General features: G+C 40.4%; 1 protein-coding gene across 3 annotated transcripts in view; it reads right to left on the bottom strand.

The window, feature by feature from the left end:
* The window catches only part of klhdc8b (kelch domain containing 8B), a 133,531-nt gene that overhangs the window by 18,136 nt on the left and 93,329 nt on the right, over positions 1 to 22,066 (bottom strand). For all 3 annotated transcript variants that reach the window (XM_082146341.1, XM_082146340.1, XM_082146342.1), the window contains one exon: positions 19,548 to 19,772. In XM_082146341.1, the coding sequence (XP_082002467.1) occupies positions 19,548 to 19,772 (225 nt within the window). The remainder of the gene's footprint in view (positions 1 to 19,547; positions 19,773 to 22,066) is intronic.

The raw sequence follows: 22,066 nt of genomic DNA, 5'->3' as shown, positions 1-22,066 counted from the left end.
CAATCACCTACAAGGTGAAATACAACACTTTAAACTTTGATTTGAAGCAAAAGCTTCTTCTTTTTTTAAATCGGGAAAAAAGACAAAGGTACATAAGACTGTGTACTTAACGGTTTTGGTGAGGGAAAGAACAATAGGCTACTGTCGTAACCCCGGTCCACTGAAACATCGAGTGGAAAGATCCACCTAAGGGAAGGGCATCCGTACCTGACCTCTGCAGAAGCATCCAATTGCACCAAGTATGGCTAGACAGACAGAAGCGCACAGCCAATGCCAGGTAAGGCCCCACCCCCTTACCTAGGGACATATTATGCCTGCAAGCGCTGCTGTTCTCCAGTAAGTATATTCGCTTCTCGTGCTGCAAGCAGGGCAAAGCTAGTGGATCTCTCCACTCGATGTTTCAGAGAACCGGGGTTACGACAGTAACCTATTGTTCTCTTTCATCATCTCGTGTTCGAGATCCACCTATGGGAGAGACATGGACAGTTTCCCGATTGCCCAATACACTCACAGTGAGGTTGCCTGACACATCCCATAATCATGAACCTGCAATCCTGACGCACACACATAACTGCTGTGCACATGCAGGACATGAAACATGTGGCACACACACGAAAAGAACCCCAGCAACACACACACACATAATATATGTATATATCTATACACCCAGGAAGGAATGTAAATGCATGCTGGGTGACAGGAATGTTCATGGCCTGCCGGCCCATTCGTCGCAGGGAAGGGCTAAGAAGACCCCACCCCTATAACAGAATGTGCTAACCGAGATTCTGGTGACATCCAGCCGGTAGTAATGTGCAGGTATGAGGAGATGCCCAACTGGCAGCAGAGCAGATGTCCTGCAGTGACACTCCCCTAAACAAAGCCCAAGAGGTGGCTAAGCCCCTCGTGGAATGAGCTCTGATGTCCCCAGGGGGCTAAACTCCCTGTGATTCATATGCCAAAGCTATAGCATCCACAAGCCAATGTGAGAGGTGTTGCTTAGACATGGGACTCCCTCTGTGAGGGGGCGCCTATGAAATAAAGAGTTGGTCGCTCTTCCGGAAAGCACTGGTCCTGGCCATATGTCTGTAAGGCACGGACAGGACACAGAGCATTCAGCCTCTGATCCTCCGTGGAGGAAAAAGGTGGAGGGTGAAAAGCGGACAGCCCTAACATCTCCGATGTGAACGCAAGGAAGCATTTAAGCATGAAAGCCGGATTAGGCTTAAGGCGAGACACTACAGGTGAATAGGGTAAAATGTTTAACTAGCAGATATCACCATGAAACTTTCCCAGTTGATTACCTACATTAAGACGAGAAAAAAATGAATTACAAGTTTTCTGTAATTTAATATTTAAATATGCAAATTAGGCAATATCTAATTAAATGTGCTAATTTGCATATATTTAAAAAAACGAAATCTGAGTATTGGATAAAGCCAGGTTAAAAATTATTTTTTCATTGTGTTCACATATTAGATGGGAAAAAAAATTACAGAGTTATTTATGCATATGTACTTTTGTTATCCTGTAAATCAGAAAATACTGTCAATAGGCTTAACATTTTTTTATTTTCGCCATGTTTTTTGGAATAAAATGTTATATAAATCAGGCTAGGAATAATATATTTACAAATCCCTCTGTAAATGTCTTCATAATATAACTAGGTACAAGACTGGAACGTTTGGTGTATATAGGTGCTACTGAAGTGGAGATTTCGGACTTGGAGTATGAGAGAAAAGTCATTTTGAGAAAACGGGCTTTAAAGATTTATCATCAGATGTTTTTACCGGCCGTGTCTCGCCTTAAGGGAAACTTTATCTCCACTAAGAGAGAATTTAGTGCACAAGGAATGAACCGAGAGTGTATATAGCTCACCGACACGTTTAGCTGACGCCAAGGCCAAGAGCAAAGCCGCCTTGAAAGACAGCAGCTTTAGAGGCTCAAGAGGATATTGAGACAGAGCCTCCAGCACCATGGAGAGGTCCCATTCAGGAACAGTTCTCTGATGACTGGCAAAGAGCGACGGGCACCCTTCAAAAATCTGCGGATTAGAGGGTGCTGCCCGACTGTTGAGCCCTCAAAGCCCACATTGACAGGCAGAAATCGCAGCCAAGTAGACCTTAATTGTGGAAACAGACCTCCCTTTTTCCATGAGGTTTTGAAGGAAACACAAAATATCAGGAACTGAGCACTGATATGATGTGAGACCACGCCCATCACACCATCCTTCAAACACTTGCCACTTACAACCATATAAGGACCGTGTAAAAACGGCCCTGGCATTCTGTATAGTAGCAATCACACAAGGTGAAAGCCCCAGTGCGCTTAGGTTCGTCCTCTCACGGGCCAGGCCCAGAGAGCCACCCTGTCTGGGTGTGAGTGATAAATCTCCCCATTCGCTTGGGACAATAGGTCTGCACGGAGTGGGAGGCGCCATGGCTGGGCATATAACAGAGGGATTATTTCCGCCAACCATGGTGCTTTGGGCCACCTGGGTGCTATCAGAATGAGAGACAGGCCCTGCTCTCTCACCCTGGCCAGTGTGGGAATTATCAGGCACAGGGGAGGAAAAGCATACAGCAGCACTTCGGGCCATGGGTGGGCCAGTGCATCTACCCCGAGAGGCACGTCCACATCCTTTAGCGAGAAGAACATAGGACAATGGTAGTTTTCGTGCGAGGCAAATAGATCTACGGTTGCCTGTCCGAATCTCATCCATATAATGTTCACCATCTGAGGGTGTAGGCGCCAATCTGCTGAGAGTGGGTTCCCCCTCGATAGAAGGTCTCGCTTCTGTTCAGAATGCCTGGAACATGAGTCGCGCGTAATGAAAGGAAAACCCATCTGCTCCACACCAAAAGCTTGTGAGCTAGAGTGTGAAGTTTCGACGAGCGCACGCCGCCCTGATGATATGTAAGCCACTGCCGTGGTATTGTCGCAGCGTACGAGCACATGAAGTCCCTGCAGACGAGGCAGAAAATAATTTAGAAATTTACAGATGGTCAAAAGCTTAAAATAATTTATGTGTGCTTAAACGTAGTTTGCTCGGCCACAAACCATTCACCGTTCTGCCCTCCTCGGTGGCACTCCAGCCTGTTAAGGACGCATCTGTCATCACAACTTTCCGCATCATAACCGTCCCCAGAGGGGTTCCCTGTGCGTAAAAGTCCACACTCTTCCAGTGGCGCAAAGCTGCCAAGCAGGCTCACTGTTACAGTGAAAAGATTGCGTATCGGCCTGAAATGTAGTGACAAAACCCATTTCATGAACGCTCTCATTCTCAGGAGTCCCAGGGGCAAAACCTGGATAGACGAAGCCATAAGACCCTGCAGTCTGAGACATGTGCGATACTGCACTTTCGCCCCTTGAGAGACAACACGCTCTTGAGAGAGATGCGCTCGCATGGAGACTGAGTTCAGTTCCAAGCCCAGAAAAATCACAATCTGACTGGGTGTGAGGTTGCTTTTGTTCACATTCACACTGAACCCGAGAGATGTGATGTGTGTGAGCACACGGCAGGTGTCCTGCAACACTGTCTCCTTCGATTCTGCTATGATAAGCCAATCGTATATGTGTCAATGAGGACCTTGCATTCGTAACGTGCATTGATAGGCGAAACGAATAAGCTTCCTGTGCGGCGGAAAATGCTTATGTGGAAAAAAGCATCTTTCAGATCGAATGATGTGAACCAGTCATTCCGTTTTATGGAGCGGGCGAGGGAGCCATGCGTTAACATTCTGAAATTGTATTTCGTCAAATGTTTGTTTAACACTCAGAGATCCAAAATACGGCGGAGAGATCCGTCCTTCTTTGGAACCAGGAAATACAGGGAATAAAATCCCTGATTTATCAGATTAGGGGGTACCACCTGAATCGCTCCCTTGTTTAGAAGGGTAGAGATTTCCTCTTTCAGAATGTGAGCAGCGCTCTCCTCCGTGTGTGAAGAGAGAACGCCGTTGAAATGCGGGTTTATTTAATTTTTTCACAAACTGCAGTCTGTAGCCCTGCATTATTGTACGTATCACCCACTCGGGAGCCGAAACAGTTCGCCAAACTGACTCGTAACTCGCGAGTGTTCCCACCCGAGCTGATCCGCTCAGCTGGCTCATTTGTGACGCAATGGCACCCTCTAGTGGATGAACTAGGGATGGCACGAAGGGGTTTAGAGAGATGCACTCTCTCTGCAGAGAAAGATTCTCTCCGCAGAGAAAGATTCTCTCCGCAGAAAGAGGTTCTCTCTTAGAGACGAATTCATTTGATTTGTTTGTTTTGATGTGTTTGTTGTGTTAAGTGTGTGTATTGTGTTGGGGAACACAGGGGCAGAAGCCTTTATTAAGTGGGTGAGGGGAATAAAGTGTGTGTGGTGTGGTGACACTGCTTGTGCACTTTTTCTCACAACGGACCCCCTAAACATGGAGGGAGAACACACAACGTCCACTGAACACATGGGCCTGAGCAGCCTTTGGAGGGGGGTGGCCAACCCGTCTTTTGGACAGGGGCTCTGGGGCAGGAGGAAGGCCAGGCAAATGCGCAGAGGGCATCTGGCATGGGGCCACCTTCCTGGGTAGGCATAACTTGAAGGCCTCATCCTCCTTGTCGTCGCCTCGTTGCTTGCATCAATGCGACGGCGGGGCCAAAAAGAGCCCGGCTGGGCTCTACCGGAGCAATGCGCCTCTTCTCACTGTCAGGGGGACGTGACAGGTTAAGCCAGAACGCACGCTCTGTTTTTCCACAACAGAAAACGCCATGGAGCGCCCGCAGGCTTGGACGGCCTGACGGGCATTATGGAGGACGAGGTCATTAACAGTTAGAAACACCTTCCACAGGGTTGGTGAGAGGGTTCCTTTGTCCAACTGTTGCCCTAAATCCTCCAGAATCTATCCCTGGTAAGCAGAGAGGAGGGAAGAGACAGCCAAGGCCGAGGACTTGTAAGCAGCCTGGTGCACTGAGGCAGAAAAGCGGCCCACCTTGTTGGGCAAAACCAGCTTCGGGGGAGCGAGCACCCTGCCCTGGGTGGGGTTAAGGTGCCTGGCAATAGAGGGCTCGACGGCGGGGGGATCACTGATGCCGAGAGCCACCATGTCCTTTACCTCGAGGCCCGCGAGGCAGTGTTTAAAATCGAGCGGGTCGCTCCAGTTGTTCCTCATGTGCTTTGCGCACGCTGGGAGGACGGGGAAGAAAGATGTTTCCTCAGGCCGGGAGAGGGTCCCAGCAGTTTCCCATCATAAATGTCCCTTTCCTGGTCGGTGGCTCTCAGTGGAGCCAGCCACTCAATGTTGAGGAGAGCGTCCCCTCGCTCACACACTTCCAGGAGGATGGACTGTGGTAAGGCCGCGGGGCCATTAGCCTGGGGGGGGGCATTAGCCTGGGGGGCGCCAGAGGGCGGGATGGCCTCCTCGCTTTCCGAGACCCCGAGAAGGCCCGCGTCGCCGGAACCGGCCGGTAAATCGACGAACGGGAGGTTTCCCGTTAAATGCAGGATTGGGCTAGTCAGCCCAGTTGAGGGACGTTGCGCCCCGGGAAGCCCCCGGTATCGCATCGTCATCACCGTGTCCCCCATCCAAATCAGAAAGGCCAAGCTCGAAGCATTGTGTCGCGGGAGTTTCTTCGGCAGCATAAGTCAATGGCTGCGATACTCAGAGTTCTCCAAAGCCTCTTCTGTGTGTTGAGGCCAAAGCAGAACGGGTGAAGGTCTTTCACGGCGATCAGCACATCACACGCGGCCGGACAGGCTGTCTCCGGGAGAAGCGGCAGATTTGGAAAGCGACATACCGCAAAAAAACGGAGAGAAATCCGTGGCGGGCCAGCGTGGAAAAGGGGAACAGGTGAAAAAATAAGAAGAGCGTGGGTGGCTCAGGATGCAAATACAGCTAAACTGGCTAAATAAAAAGACTGTCACGTCCGGCGGAGGCTGATCTAGCGATATGTCCTCCTGAAGACACGCAGGTGAGCAGTGTAAATCCAACGTAACTGTGTACATGCAGAGATCGCGAGAAGCGAATGTCAACTGGAGAACAGCGGCGCTTGCAGGCATTATCTACCTTACCTGGCATTGGCTGCGCGCTTCTGTCAGTCTAGCCAGACTTGGTGCAATTGGATGCTTCTGTAGAGGTCAGGTACGGATGACCTTCCCATAAATGGATCTCGAACACGAGATGATGAAAGAGAACTACAATACCATTAAAGGGTAACTAAACCCTAAACCAACTTTTTTTAGTTAATGATCTGTAAGAATGGGGCTTTATTAGTGCTGTTCATTGATTCAAGTAGTTTTTTTGACATTTGTGTTTAAAGTGTTATAATTTTACAAAATATGGTGTAAAAACGTCTGAGTGCTGCCCTCTTCAGGTTGAACAGTGGCTACTGCAGTTGAATTTTCCTATTGGAAGTTGTGGTACCCTCTGACGTCAGAGAGTACCAGTTAATCACGCCCTTGCCTACAGAGAGATACATCTCAGATGCACGCCCCCTCTCCACTGGGCTCTGCCTACATTTCCAGCATTTTTCAAATATTGCCAGTGGGTGGAGTCAGGCTCTGACCAGGGGTTTAGTTACCCTTTAAGCATAATTTAATTAAAACGATGGACAAATATACAACTTCTAAATTACAAATTTTGATTGTATATATAAAAACAATACGTTTTAAGTTTATTGTAAAATATGTACATACTGTATATGTATATACACAAACATTGAAATATTTTGAGAGCATAGAGAGATCGACTCGATTACGTCATTTGCAGTGCTTCAAGGGTGTGAGCGTAGCTAAAGAGCTATTGGTGCGTGTTGCTTTTTCCGACTTTTTTAATGTGCATATATATATATATATATATATATATATATATATATATATATATATATATATATATATATATATATACACACACACACACACACACACACACACAGCGGGTACGGAAAGTATTCAGACCCCCTTAAATTGTTCACTCTTTGTTATATTGCAGCCATTTGCTAAAATCATTTAAGTTCATTTTTTTTCCTCATTATTGTACACACAGCACCCCATATTAACAGAAAAACACAGAATTGTTGACATTTTTGCACATTAAAAAAGAAAAACTGAAATATCACATGGTCCTAAGTATTCAGACCCTTTGCTGTGACACTCATATATTTAACTCAGGTGCTGTCCATTTCTTCTGATCACCCTTGAGATGGTTCTACACCTTCATTTGAGTCCAGCTGTGTTTGATTATACTGATTGGACTTGATTAGGAAAGCCACACACCTATATAAGACCTTACAGCTCACAGTGCATGTCAGAGCAAATGAGAATCATGAGGTCAAAGGAACTGCCTGAAGAGCTCAGAGACAGAATTGTGGCAAGGCAAAGATCTCGCCAAGGTTACAAAAAAATGTCTGCTGCACTTAAGGTTCCTAAGAGCACAGTGCCTTGGTAAGAGAGGTAAAGAAGAACCCAAAGATCACTGTGGCTGAGCTCCAGAGATGCAGTCGGAAGATGGGAGAAAGTTGTAGTAAGTCAACCATCACTGCAGCCATCCACCAGTCGGGGCTTTATGGCAGAGTGGCCCGACGGAAGCCTCTCCTCAGTGCAAGACACATGAAAGGACACCTGAAGGACTCCAAGATGCTGATAAATAAGATTCTCTGGTCTGATGAGACCAAGATAGAACTTTTTGGCCTTAATTCTAAGCGGTATGTGTGGAAAAAACCAGGCACTGCTCATCACCTGTCCAATACAGTCTCAACAGTGAAGCATGGTGGTGGCAGCATCATGCTGTGGGGGTGTTTTTCAGCTGCAGGGACAGGACGACTGGTTACAATCGAGGGAAAGATGAATGCGGCCAAGTACAGGGATATCCTGGACGAAAACCTTCTCCAGAGTGCTCTGGACCTCAGACTAGGCCGAAGGTTCGCCTTCCAACAAGACAATGACCCTAAGCACACAGCTAAAATAACGAAGGAGTGGCTTCACAACAACTCCCAGCCAGAGCCCTGACTTAAACCCAATTGAGCATCTCTGGAGAGACCTGAAAATGGCTGTCCACCAACATTTACCATCCAACCTGACAGAACTGGAGAGGATCTGCAAGGAGGAATGGCAGAGGATACCCAAATCCAGGTGTGAAAAACTTGTTGCATCTTTCCCAAAAAGACTCATGGCTGTATTAGATCAAAAGGGTGCTTCTACTAAATACTGGGTCTGAATACTTAGGACCATGTGATATTTCAGTTTTTCTTTTTTAATAAATGTGCAAAAATGTCAACAATTCTGTGTTTTTCTGTCAATATGGGGTGCTGTGTGTACAATAATGAGGAAAAAAATTAACTTAAATGATTTGAGCAAATGGCTGCAATATAACAAAGAGTGAAAAATCTAAGGGGGTCTGAATACTTTCCGTACCCACTGTATATACACACGACTCAACGCCCTGCGCTCTTTTCCATTTTGTTTGCACCTTTTAAAGGTACAGTTTTAAGGTAAAATGGAAAATTAAGTAAAATTCAATAAATGCCTAATATTAAATTTATTGATGCAAAAAATGTCTTAGCACCCCCTCTGAACTGTTAAATCTTTAGCCCTTAGCACAGTCTAAGACAGTCCCCCTTTGTGAAAAACTACATTACCCATAATGCTGTATGAAGAAAAGTGGCAACTACAGTTGTGCAGTGAAGACATATGTCTGTATATGAATCTGTATATGTTGCATTTAATAAAATGATATGTGCCTTAATTCAGACAGAACCAGATATAGGCTAGACCTAAACCAGAAGTGTCAACATTAATGTAATAATGTAAAGGCCATTTTTAGGCAAAGCTTTATTCCATTTATAGTTTCCTTGCAGCAAATATGCTTTGTATTTAACGGATTAAAGTATTTAACGGTACTATAAAGACTCAAAGTTGTCATAATTTTACACTATGTTTATAAAAAATTTGACTAACAATTTAGTCTAAACAAAAGAATATAAAAAAAAAATATTTGGTTAAATTTGTAATTCATTTTAAGTCATTATGCGTGCCTTCCTGAATAATTATTCATCTTCGGACACACCCCTAATGGTGACATTGTTTTTTACTTATTTTTTTTACTGTACAGTTGATCAAAATACAGTAACATACAACTATATCAAATCAAGCACAATGGAATTAAAGTGGCATTTTGATCTCTACAGTGAATCGCAAATCCACGCCCAGATTAATCTCTGATAGCCTCCTGCACACTCTGGGGACTGTGGGATTGATTAGAGAAGATCGATGGGCTAATCCACGAGAGCTGTGCACTATATCAGTCAGTGTGATGCTGCAGAGGAGCACATGTGGAGTTTGTGTTATCAGAGCCGCCGGTTCAGACAGTCCTTGTGAGGCAGGAGAGGAGAGTTGAAAATAAGGAGAAATGACAGGAGTGTATTAGGAGGGAATGTGTAAGGTCAGCCTGAGAACAAGGGACAAAGCAAGAGAGGAGGGATGAAAGATGTGACAGCAGGACATCAATGACAAGTTCCACTGACAGTGGAAAATCTGTTTCTATACCTTAAAAAGGGAGAAAGTTTGTATTAAATCCTGCGTTGGTGGTGCACACAAGCCATTTTTGCATGCTGTTACTGTGAATAAGGATGAGGGATCCACTATTGTTGCTAACGCCACACTCATTCATGTACGAAAAGCCCAGAGAACACAAGCTGACAATAGCAGCAGTCACGCCAAATGAACGAACACACTGCCTGTACGGCACAGCACACAGAGGCTGAGGTAATGAGTCTGTGCACAGATGTCTACAAAAACATCCACTGAAGATTTCATTGTGTGAAGCTAAACCAACCATACCAATCTCACTTTTATTAAAGGGATCATATTGTAGTTTCCCCCCCTGAGGTCCGCTTATAAAAAATAAAAATAAATCAATTTCTAAGGCAGACTATATCTACAAGCAGGTGCTAGTTGGGCAATATTAACCAGGCAAAACATGACCTTTTTTGATTTGATCTTTTTTTTTTTTTAAGTGATGTTTAAAATGTTTTCATCATTTACTCACCCTCTATTTTCTTTCTTATGTGGAACTCAAAATAAGGTGTTTTGAGAAATCTTTTTTTTTTTGTCCATACAATCAATGGGCACCTAACCTGTTCTTTAAAATCTTTTGTGTGCCTAAGAAAAGAAAAGACTGGAACGACATGAGGGTGATTAAATGATGACAGAATATACATTTTAGGGATAACTTCCTAAAGATTCAGTAAAAGCCTCTTTGCAAAGCTTGTGTTATTCCATCCACTTATTTTTATGCACATTTTGGTATATCGCATAAAAAACACTGCATGGAAACGTCAAGATGTGCATACATTCTAAAAAAGCACATAAAAAGAACTTATGCGCTCAAATGAGGCGTAACACTATAGTGCATAAAACGAATATATCCTTTGACGTGCAGCAAAAAAAAAACTTGACTGCCTCAGTGGATGTAATTGGATAACTGGGCTAACCAGCGGACCGCATCTCAAATGTTGGTTTGATCGTTCTGAAATGCCAGAGCCAAAGTCTGTCATCAGAATGATTGGGTATAATGACCTCCCAGAAGTGTCTCACATGATTCCGTTTCCAAAACACCAGGCATCCGAACGCAAGATAACATGACAGCTTTTATTGCGTTTTGTCTGTGCACTCTGAGACGCAAGTAATTTATGATGTAGGAAAAAAGCCACAGTAGCGTCCCCGATTGCAGCGATATTTTGCACCAATTTCCCAGGAAGTGACTATTTTGTTCTCTTGAACACATGGGATGGAAACGTTGCTTTATTCGCAAATGTTTTATGTGAAATTCCAAGTTTGTGCATAAGTTAAATTCACAACTTTAGATGGAAACATAGCTAGTGTCACAAGATTACAGAACAACCCGGGCCAACTTGTGCTGTACAAACTGTTAAGATCAGAGATCTTGTAAAAATATAAATGTTAAATAAAAAAATAAAATAAAATAAACTTCAGCTGCTCATTTCCATAACACTTTATTTTAATGTGATATAGTTACATGTTACTACATGTACTTCTGCATAATTTCATGTTATTAATTTAGTAAGAACAAATAAGTAACTCTAAACCAAACCCTAACCGTAACTATACAGTAAGTACATGTAGTTATTTAATATACTTATTTGAGTAGGTTCAATGTAACTACGTCACCTTAAAATAAAGTGTAACCCTAATCAGTAATATGTAAATGTGGCTGTTCATATGTTCATTTTTCGAAATTTCAGAAGAAGTCATTTTTGCAGCCTGCAGCATTCTTTCAAAGTACAGTGAACTCTTATCTCAAAAGATGAAGGAAAATTTTATTTCTCATGATAACTCTAATAATGGAAGAATTTTCCATAATTTATGAGACAACAGCTGTATCTGCAATTGCATATTTCCCTACTATATAGTAGGCAAAAAAGAGTATGTCACAAACGAAGTATGTCCAAATTCACAGTACTCATAAAAAAGTAGGCAAAAAGTCCAGGGAGGACCTACTTCTTCTGGTGAGATTCTGAAGTGTGCATACGATTGCCACGGGAGAGTATTTGTGAATGGCAGTGAAGCAGCATAACTGACGCTGGTAGGTCACATGATAATGACAACATGGCGAATGTAGTGCGTCCAGATTACATTCACACATTCATTCTATATAAACATACTTTTTTAGCGGTCGTGAAGTAATTACTCGAGAGTATGCGATTTCGGACACAGCCAGCGCTTTCCCACCATTGACAGAATTTTCTGGCTTAGAAGTTTTCCCTGTTATATGGTAGCGGGCGCTATTATGCATCCTCTGAAAGTGTACAGAATCTCCGGATCAAAACACAGGCGTAAAACAGAAACAAGCGATAAAAGCATTGCTTATGCACATTTTGACAAAAACGATTTTCTCAGCTTTTTGTTCAAATTGTTTAAGTGTTGCTGAAAAAATAATGCATGAAGCTAGAATGAAACGTTTTGTTGTTGTCTTATAAGCAGAGGTTCTGTTCTTTCTTTAGATATATTGCATGTTCAGACATTCATAAAAGTTTTGCGAAAATTATAAAAAATGTTGGGGATGGCTGACAACTTTTTAAACGTTTTTATTACAGGATCATATTCAGTCATACTGTAAAGGATGCGACTACAATATATAACAGAGTAATATCAGTAATCCTAACTCGGAGCCTTTTGTTCATGAGAGACATTAAGCAAAGTAATGTAATGTAATTACTCATGCTCAGTGTTTTTTGCTGGCAGTATGATTTACATGTTTCTCTTATGCTGCGTTTGGAGGGTGACTTCCGCCAGTCATTGTGCATCTGCTTTCATTTTTTTGTCTGCCTTCTTGAAGTTGATTGCAATTGAAATAATAATTTACCTTGTCATTTAAAAAACAATCTATTTCTGTGACAGCGCTGGGTGAATGTGTTCACAGAAGCACTGTAGTACTTTCATTTCAGATTGGATGCTTTTGATGCAGCACAAACTCTCATATGCAAAAAATGCATGTGCATAATTATGTAAAATTGTAGCGAAGAGCTAAATGTGGTGCCACATTGTTGATCATATACATAAAAATCTCTAATTAATGCAAGCTAAAAGTTCTTATACATCAATTGAATTGCATTTGTGCAATTACGAGTCGTTCTAGGTCAAACTTGCAGACAGAACAGCATGTTAATGCATATCTTAATATTCATGCTAACAAACTATGGTTGATCTGTCGTAGCATGAAGCTAAGGAAGAATGGCCAAGAAAACAAAGCTTCAAACATAAGCAATAGAATACAGAAAGAAAAACGACATGAAAGTATTAAAGGTGACAGCACATGAGGAGGCAATGAGACAGCAAGTGACAGAAAACAAATATAAGAAATGAAATGGGACAGGGTGAGAACGAGAGACAAACAGGCACAAAGAGAACTGTGGAAGGTGTTTGATTATGCTATGATTTTTCTAAAATGTCAAAGGCTCTTTGCATGCATTCACAATTAGCTCTGACAGACAGGAAGACAAAGAGATAGAGAGAAATCTCAACTCATAAATACTGGCAGATGGACAAGTGGAAGCTGGCCAGAGGATAATCAGACCTTATGGGCAGCGATCCTCTGGTGAACACTTCACTTTTATCCACACACATTTTATTAATTGATTTGGCATGTTATAAATGTTTTAAAAAAATGTCTGTGCAAAATGCATTACAATATTTCTCTAAGGGTCACTTGGATTTATTGTATAACAATACAAATTTAAAGGGATTGTTCACCCCAAAATTGGATCCTCGTTTACTAACCTTTACTTTGTTTCAAATCCATATGACTTGTGCACTACATTAAAAGTAAAGCACCATATATAAGAGCTTCAGTGAATAGCAACTTAAATTTCAGCCTTTTTCCTCACACAAAGCTTCAGAAGATATGGAAAATAGTGCAAAATGAACACATTTTATAATACTTTTATGATGTTTACATGGAAAAGAGTGAGCAGTACCATCTTCAACATTTCTTTTTAGTGTTCCGCTGAAGACAAAGTTTTCATACAGAATTTGTGTTTTTGGGTGAACTATGCCTTTAAAGAACATTTTGTTTGTTAATTGAAACCGGAGGGAAAACAGCGAGAAACTTCAAAGTTCAGCAGCTCTTCACAATTAGAATTGCTTTGATATTAATCTAAAAAGCCATTTGTAAAGGTAGTTCATAATACAGCCTGACAAATCCCAACAGATTAAACATGCAATAACTGTCATACATATTATTCTGCTTGAATTCGGATGGAATTCATTGAAAAAAATTGCTTTTGAGTGTTTGAAAAAGAAATGCCAGGAAAACGGTCTGTGTACACTGTGAGCATAGCCTCAGTCTATAAACCCTCTAAGATGAAGATGAATAATATCCTATCCTGTATAATTTCTGTGGTATTATGTAATATACTGGCTTGGAGCTAAAATGGGGCTTTTAGCAGAGCTTCAGCACTGAGCTGTGAGGGTCGATCACTGCCCTCAATGAGACTTGTGGGATTGAGGAGGCTTGAGGAGATTTGTAAGCCATATGGAAGAGAAAAAAAACAACCAGGCAGAAGTTTTCAGCAAATAACACTGAGACACGGTTCCTTCAGTGTCTGTTGATTACAGTGATGAACTCTGAAACCAATGTCAACAAGTGGGATGAAAGAAAAATACACATAAGGGAGGAAAGACAAGTAACTAAAATAACCCAACACCACTCACAAAATGGATTGTATTCATTAAATTGAGCTATAAGAACACAACTCTACAATATTTTGTTACAATCAATCAACATAAACTCAAAGCCAGAGTATGAATTATTAGTATTAAAGGGGTGGTATAATGCCATTTTCACAAGATGTAAAATAAGTCTTCGATGTCCCCAGAGTGTGTATGTGAAATTTTTGCTCAAAATACCCCACAGATATTTTTATATATCATGTTAAAATTGTCACTTTTTGAGGGTGAGCAAGAATGCACTGTTTTTGTGTCTGTCCCTTTAAATGCAAATGAGCTGTTGCTCCCAGCACAGATGGCGGAGCTTCAGCAGCTTGTGTCCTGAAAATTTCTACAACTTTTCGCCTTTTATGTTCAAACCGGAGTCAGACAAAGATGGAGAGACTCAAGAAGATGTGACAACATGTAGAAAATATTTCTGAATGGTCAGTTGATGAATTTATGTATCTTATGTGTCATTGATTAGCATATTCTGTCATGATAATTTATAAATCACGTTCCCGGGGGCGGGGTTTATGTCAATTTTAGGGTTAGTGATGTCACTAATCCGGGAGGACTGTCGTGTAGTCCCCACCAACCGTTTGTTGTAGTCGTTAAAAAGCAATTTCCTTAAAAGCAAATATCTCCCTTTGCTTTGAACTTTGAGCGTTGTAACTTTACATATGTTGTTTATGCTCTAACAGCAACATTACACACTAACTAAAGTTAGAAAAGTGAAATCATAATCAACCACCCCTTTAAATCAAGTGCATATCATCCCTTTTGCTGGTATATGAGATACGAAATATGAACTAATGTACTAACCAATCACGTACATACCAGCACTGTACATCAAAAATAATACTACTTCCCACTTTGAGCACTGCCCATATTCACATGACACATTATTATATACATATTCTTTGCCATAAAAAAAACCCCAGCAGTAACAAATCTTTGTTAAAAAGCCAAGAACTGTAGAAATGTATTAAAAATGTGTTTGAGTAGATAGATTCATGAGAGGAGCGCAGGCAGTGCATCCAGTACATCAGAGTTCAAATCCCACTCAGTCCTTCTCATTTTCCCTACATTTAGTAGGCATGACTAAATTCATTTGAACAAAAAGACTACTAGACCAAATCCATTCAAACTATTTATTTTTGTTGTGAAGGCTTAGTTATTTAATTGCACGGAAAAGCTTCCTAAATTGAATTATGTAAATGTTTATTTTTTGAATGAACAAAGGAGTTGAATGTGATAAGGGGAAGAGATTAAGAATCCATGCTCGGGGAAGTTTAGGTTTAAAGGAAATGAATTCAATGCTGAACAATATACTAAAGCGATTATAATGAACTAATACAAAAGAAAGGTTCTCTCTGCTGCAGAGGAGAGCTGAGGAATAGGCAGACAGCGGACGCTCGCTCATACTAATGATTGCTCTCTAACAAGCCTCTGCTTGGTCTTTTATGTGGCGCTGCTCTGAGGACGCTTGAGGGAGAGATTCCTCTGTCAGACTCAGACCTGCACTGAAGTTCCACCATAGACAGCCAAGAGAAATCACACTTAACCCAACTCTCATTATTGAACAAATCTGCTACAGGCTAAAGGAAAGACAAAATTCTCAGGCGAAATGTTTGTGATCAGAATCAAGTCACCAAATGTTGAACTGTTGTTTCTCATTCTGCAGTGGCGAGAATAATCAATGTTGTTATTATTAACTAAAACTATTACAAATATTTTTTATTAACTGAAATAAAGCTGAAACAACACTGTAAAAACAACTTAGAAAATGAATGTGGTTCAGAGAACATAATATTTTGAGTTTCTGTTGATTAAACAATCTCATTTGAAGTAACTCAAATTTTTAACTTAAATGAACTCAATTTTAAGGCAATCAGGTTAAACCAACAATTTTAATTTTTTTACATTGAATGACAAAAGCACATAACTGACTAAAACTTCAATTAAAATGAAAAACTGAACATATAGAATAAATACTATAAATGGTAAAGAATTAATCCTAAAATAGCACTGAGAAGAACAGCGCCGTAGAAACAATTGAGTCCCTTGATTGCGTTTACGATGCCTGCATTGTTTTAGCACTCAGTCAATGCAAATCAGGTACTGTTTAACATGCTGAAAAATAGCATCCATTGTTCATCTGGATGTATGTCTGCTCAGTTTTCTGTATCATTTGAAAATCTAATGAATCTGATTAGCTGCTGCCATGATCAATAGAAAACATTAATCAACAAGTCTTTATAAAATTCAGTTTGACATGCTTCCTGTGGACATTAATAGCTCCACAGAAATTGAACCAGGATATCTGTAAATAAGGTTCAATCAATAATAAGCCTACTTTACATAAAAAATAGGCATGTTTGTACTGAAAAGAAATTTAATCACTTCATTTAAATACTCCTTTTTTTCCAAGGTAACACCACAGACTACTTTAATGAATTTGGCCCCAGCGAGCTCCAATGACTAACAATCCTTATTTCACAGCTCTCTGTAATACTTAATTCTGATTAACCAGTGACGGCATCCTGCAATCAAATATTTGTAGGAAATTACCACTAAACTGTACAATTGACTGCTGTTCAAGGAAACGGATTAGCTGTGCTAGTAAGTCTCTCGTATCAGCCTCTTTCTTCTCATGTTATTTTGTGATAATGACCAGTTGACCGCATTTTATCCAAAACAAATAAAACTTATAGATTACAGTGACATCAAGGCTGCAATATACAACACAAAACACAATGCACAAGCCTTTTGCATTGTAATGCAGGGCGACTCATAAATACACATAAGCACACACATGTGGTCCTATGTGTGCTGAATGGGGCGATTAGAGAGCAGTAATGTGTAATTGAGGATATGGCCTGTAAACGTGGGCTGGTAATTACACTGGGCAGCTTTTCTCTACGGCCTCTACAGTAATAGGTAAAGTGATAATGGAATTAGTGATTGCCACTTATACAAGAAGGACTCGCGGTAGCCTCCATTAACCGTACACACTCAGACCTGAGCGCGCACACACACAGTCTTTCTTTCACACACTTACAGCACATAGAATCAGAGCACGCAACAGCAGCATTTAAATGCAAATGCCTCTGATTAAAAGGTAAAATTGAGCAGGTTACAACCAGTCCCATTCGTGTCACCCCTGCACATCTTATCTCACGCTTGCCGTCACCAAATAAACAACAATTTATTTTTAGTTGACACTTCCAGCTCTTTTTTTTATCTAAAAAGCACGTAGGATCCAAACAGGTGGCTTGGTGTTTAAACATCTAGGAACCTTTTTACTTTCATATTGATTTTTGTCCCTTCTGTCCTTCTGTATTTGTCCATTTGGGCTGAGTGTAATAGATAGAGACATTCGTGTAGCAGAGGTTTAATATATAGGCAGGCAGGAATATAATTTAAGAGGTCGGTGAGAATGACCCTTACATCAAGAGGACAGATCAGACTTCATTCTGTTTTGGAGCACGTCCAAGAGTCTGAAAAACACGTACACACACACAAACTGGCAAACGCAATGGGAATAAGAAGGAAAAGCGACAGAAGATGAAAGAGACAATAACACGTATCTTTGTGATAAGGGCCGGTGGCCAATTGGGGTTTGGCTATTTATTTGAAGATGAGCTTTTTTTCTTTTCTTTTTTTGCAATTAAAAGCTCATTGAGTGGTTCTCCTGGGATGGGGAAAAATTGTCGAAACAAAACAGAGAATTATAGTTTAATTAAAAGCCAGCTAGGCTGGAGAACACTGGGAGAAAACCAACACAAAGGATCATAATACAGTGGGGACCAAAATTTTGAGAGCACTAGTGAAAATGCGTCTTTTTTGTATGTTTTAAATGTGATAAAAATGTATTTATTGTTATTTAATTTTTTTATTATGAAATGATCTTTTTAAAATAAAAAAGTAAAGAACTGACAAATAAATAAAATATTAAAATATTTTAAAATAAAAACGAATTAAAAAGTATATGATCAGAATAACAATTTTAGTGAAATTGTTTATAATCCTAAATCAGATTTTGAAGCCCACATTTTTTATGTGGTCTCAGACTTCTGTATGCTAGATCAATGTGAACATTAAATCTGTGTGAGTTGAACACATATTATGTTTTTCCTCAGTTTTATATCAGATCCTTCATGCAAATTACTAACTAGAAGATCAACTTACATTTTATATCCACTGCTATTTAATGCAGGGCAACAGTACATTTAAATGGCACATAAACTCTCTTAAAACTGTGTATTGGCCAGTCAGCGTAATCTAAAGCTGACATTGCTGGATTTTGCGCATAATGACTGAATAATACCTTCCTGTGCTCAGAGGAAGGTGAATAAATATTCAGTGTCCCTGTTGATTTCCCCAATACAAGAAATGGATAAAAAAAATGTGCAATTTATTAGACCAGGGGACTGAGTACGCAGTTTTCACAATGACCTTATAGGAGATATTCGCCAAGAAAGCAAGTTGTTATACCAGTGAACCCTGTTGTGCAGAGAGAGAGAGAGAGAGAGAGAGCGAGAGAGAGAGAGAGAGAGAGAAACAAATATATTTCCACCCCTCCGGTGCTGTATGTACAGTGAACACAACAACACATCAATCTTTCTCCTTCTCATCACATTGTGAGGCTGAAGAGATTGAAGCCCAACTGTCAGAGGTTTCAACCACAGCAACAGTGCAAAAAAAGAGAGGAAAACCATGCAACAGACACCAAAATGTTGTCAAGACTGCTTTAAGTATCACTTCCATGTTTCATGATTTCATAAAAAATGTCATATTGATTGTAAAGCAAGATGCTGTGGAAGATTTCACTTGCCACAATAATGTGATGTCTTTAAACTTTCTATTCATCAAAGGATGCTAAAAAATGTTTCATGGTTTCCATAAAAATATTAAGCAGTACTGTTTTCAACATTTACAGTAATCAGAAATGTTTCTTGATCATCAAATCATCATATTAGAATCATTTCTGAAGGATCATGTGACACTGAAAACTTGAGTAATGATGCTGAAAATTCAGCTTTGATATCTCAAGAATAAATGACACTTTAAAATATATTGAAAACAGTTACTTAAAATTGCAATAATATTACTGTTTTTACTTTATGTTTGATCAAACAAATGCCACCTTGGTAAGAATAAGAGACTTCTTTCAAAAACATTTAAAAAATCTATGGCCCTTAGCAAAGCTTGGCTTCAAAAAACATCTTTTTACAGTGCAACTATTAGTTATATTCATTACTCCAACTGTTAAAAATGTCTTGACATTCTAATGAGCTGACATACTAATATTCATGTTCAAGACTCAGGAAAAGAGATTACTCACCTTGTTCACAATCAAATTCCTCTACAGTGGAGACGAAGTGAGGTCTGGAGTAAAAGTTGTGGGGTCCCGGCTGCTGGAGGCCGCCCAGGCTGAAAAACGCCCTGTCGCTGGCAGCGCATGAGGAGAACGCTCTGCGGCTGGGGATGCACGGGTACCGCGTCCAGCTCTTCGTCTCAAGGTCGAAGGCCTCGAATGCGGTCACTGGCAGCTTGCCTTGACGCCCACCTGTTGAAGGGGAAAGTAAGAGGGTTGGAGGATTAAGAGGGAGTATGTGTGTGTGTGTGTGTGTGTGTGTGTGTGGCGGGGGGGTGGTATCTCTCTGATGGGACTTGTGTCACGTCTGTCCCTGCTGGGAGCCAGTGTGTGTGCGATTACCACACGTCATGACTCACTGACATCGCTTTGGTCTCCTCAGATGAGCTGACAGCCTATATTATTGGGTCTCTGACACACACACACACACGTACGTGTGTGTGTGTGTGTGTGTGTGTTTGTTTGTTCATGTTTGTTCATGTTTTTATATCCCCGTGGGGGCTACAACCTGAATGCACACAGACTCCTGGGTACTTGTATCACCATGGGGAGTCCCCATTAGGAAACAAGCTTATAATTCATACAGAATGATTTTATTTGAAAATGTGAAAATGCAGAAAGTTTTCTGCAATAAGTAGGTTTAGGGGTAGGGTTAGGGTTAGTGTAAGGGGATCGAATATACAGTTTGTACAGTATAAAAACCATTACGTCTATGGAGAGTCCCCATAAAGATAGTGAACCAGATATGATGCATCTAACAGCACACCAACAGCCAGTAGTGGACCGTAACAAAGTATTTTTTACTTTTTTTCAAGTATCTGTTCTTTATCTGAGTATTTTTATTTTGAAATAAAAAGTACGAAAAGTAAGTTAATGACGAATTTTAGGATTTATTATTGTAAATGAAATTCATATTTAGGTTACGACTGTCAGTTGTCCCCTGCTTACAAATGAGACGAAGGTGCATGACGCTTCTGACTACAACACAAATGATCGTCCTAAGGATTCAGTAACATATACACATGCAACTAATGAAGAAATAGAAAGCCTCATTCCGTAGGACACATCACTATTGTCAGCTAATGGTTTTGTTTTGTTACATTAATGCATTTGGCAGACACAAACCAAAACAAACCCCATGATCTTAAAATTGCTAGAATTAGACAAAAAAAAGCGCAACTAGAGTGCTCAACCACAATAAAACAATCACAGAAGGGAAAAATAGAAAATAGAACAATTATTTATTGCACTTTCACCAAAAGTGATGTTTCAAACCATGTGGCTTTTCCAATTTCATCCCCAAAAGATATCAAATGATCTTATTTATCTTGAGGTCATGTGAACGTGGTGTTTTTTTATAATGTTTTATTATGTGGAATATGTTTGAGGAGCTTGTTATTATTGGGATTTTTAAACTGCAGAAAAATGATAAAACAATTAGGTCTTCTCAGTGATAACAAAATGAATCTGCAAGCTGGACCTCTGTGAGAGTGTAGCTACAGTAGCAGACATTAGTCACAGCAGACAGCATAGTTAATGTGATGAAAATAAAAACGAGGCTGTGATGGATGGAAGTTCATGTCATACTGTTGCTGGGTACAAATCATTAAGCCGACAAGCACTGAAAATATGGTCACAGTGGACAAAACAATCTGGAACTTCTCAATAAATACAGCATTACATAGGATTTTAAAATACAACATACTAGATGAACCGTACTATTTCATCCGATAATAATTTTTCATTCAAAATTTCAATTTCAAAATATGGCATCTACTGTACACTTACTGAGGTCTAAAGCCAGTGGTTCTCATCTGGTTGGACCCTAAAGAGATCTGCCATATAATTGTGCATTTAAAGGGATAATTCATCCAAAAATTAAAATGATGTCTTCGTTTACTCACCCTCATGTCGTTTCAAACGTGTATGACTTGCTTTCTTATATGGAACAAGAAAGAAGATATTTTGAAAATTGTTGATAACCAGACAGTTTTGGTTACCATTGACTTCCATTGTATGGACAACAAAAACACCACTGCGACATTTATCTAAATATGTTATTTTATGTTCCACAGAAGAACGCAAGTCATTCAGGTTTGGATGATGAGTAAACAATGACAGAACTTTCGCTTTTGGGTGAATGAAACTAAAAATGATGCAAAATAAACAGGGGATAGGACTCTCATGTTTTTGTTGTTGACGTTAAAGGTCACATGCCCAATTGAACACTGTAATATTTTGGCACTAAGGCTTCTGTCACTAGGTAAAAGCAGCCAAATTAGACAGATGCCAACATGGAAAGGTGGTGGGACATATCCTCATCTTTAAAAAACGTGTAAAAAACTACATAAGGTGAAACAAAAAAAGAAAAGAAAAAAAAAATCAACCACAACCAAGCTGTCGTCGACGACACAGCCAACCAAGCTGTATTCATGTCACTGTAACTCTTCAACCGTTTGCACTATTAAAATAATTCAAATAGTTCC

The sequence above is a fragment of the Leuciscus leuciscus genome (assembly GCF_965113295.1).
Source record: "Leuciscus leuciscus genome assembly, chromosome: 18".
In the NCBI taxonomy this organism is placed as follows: Eukaryota; Metazoa; Chordata; class Actinopteri; order Cypriniformes; family Leuciscidae; genus Leuciscus; species Leuciscus leuciscus.
Note: the sequence above shows the minus strand (reverse complement) of the source record. Positions and strands in the feature narration are given on the sequence as shown.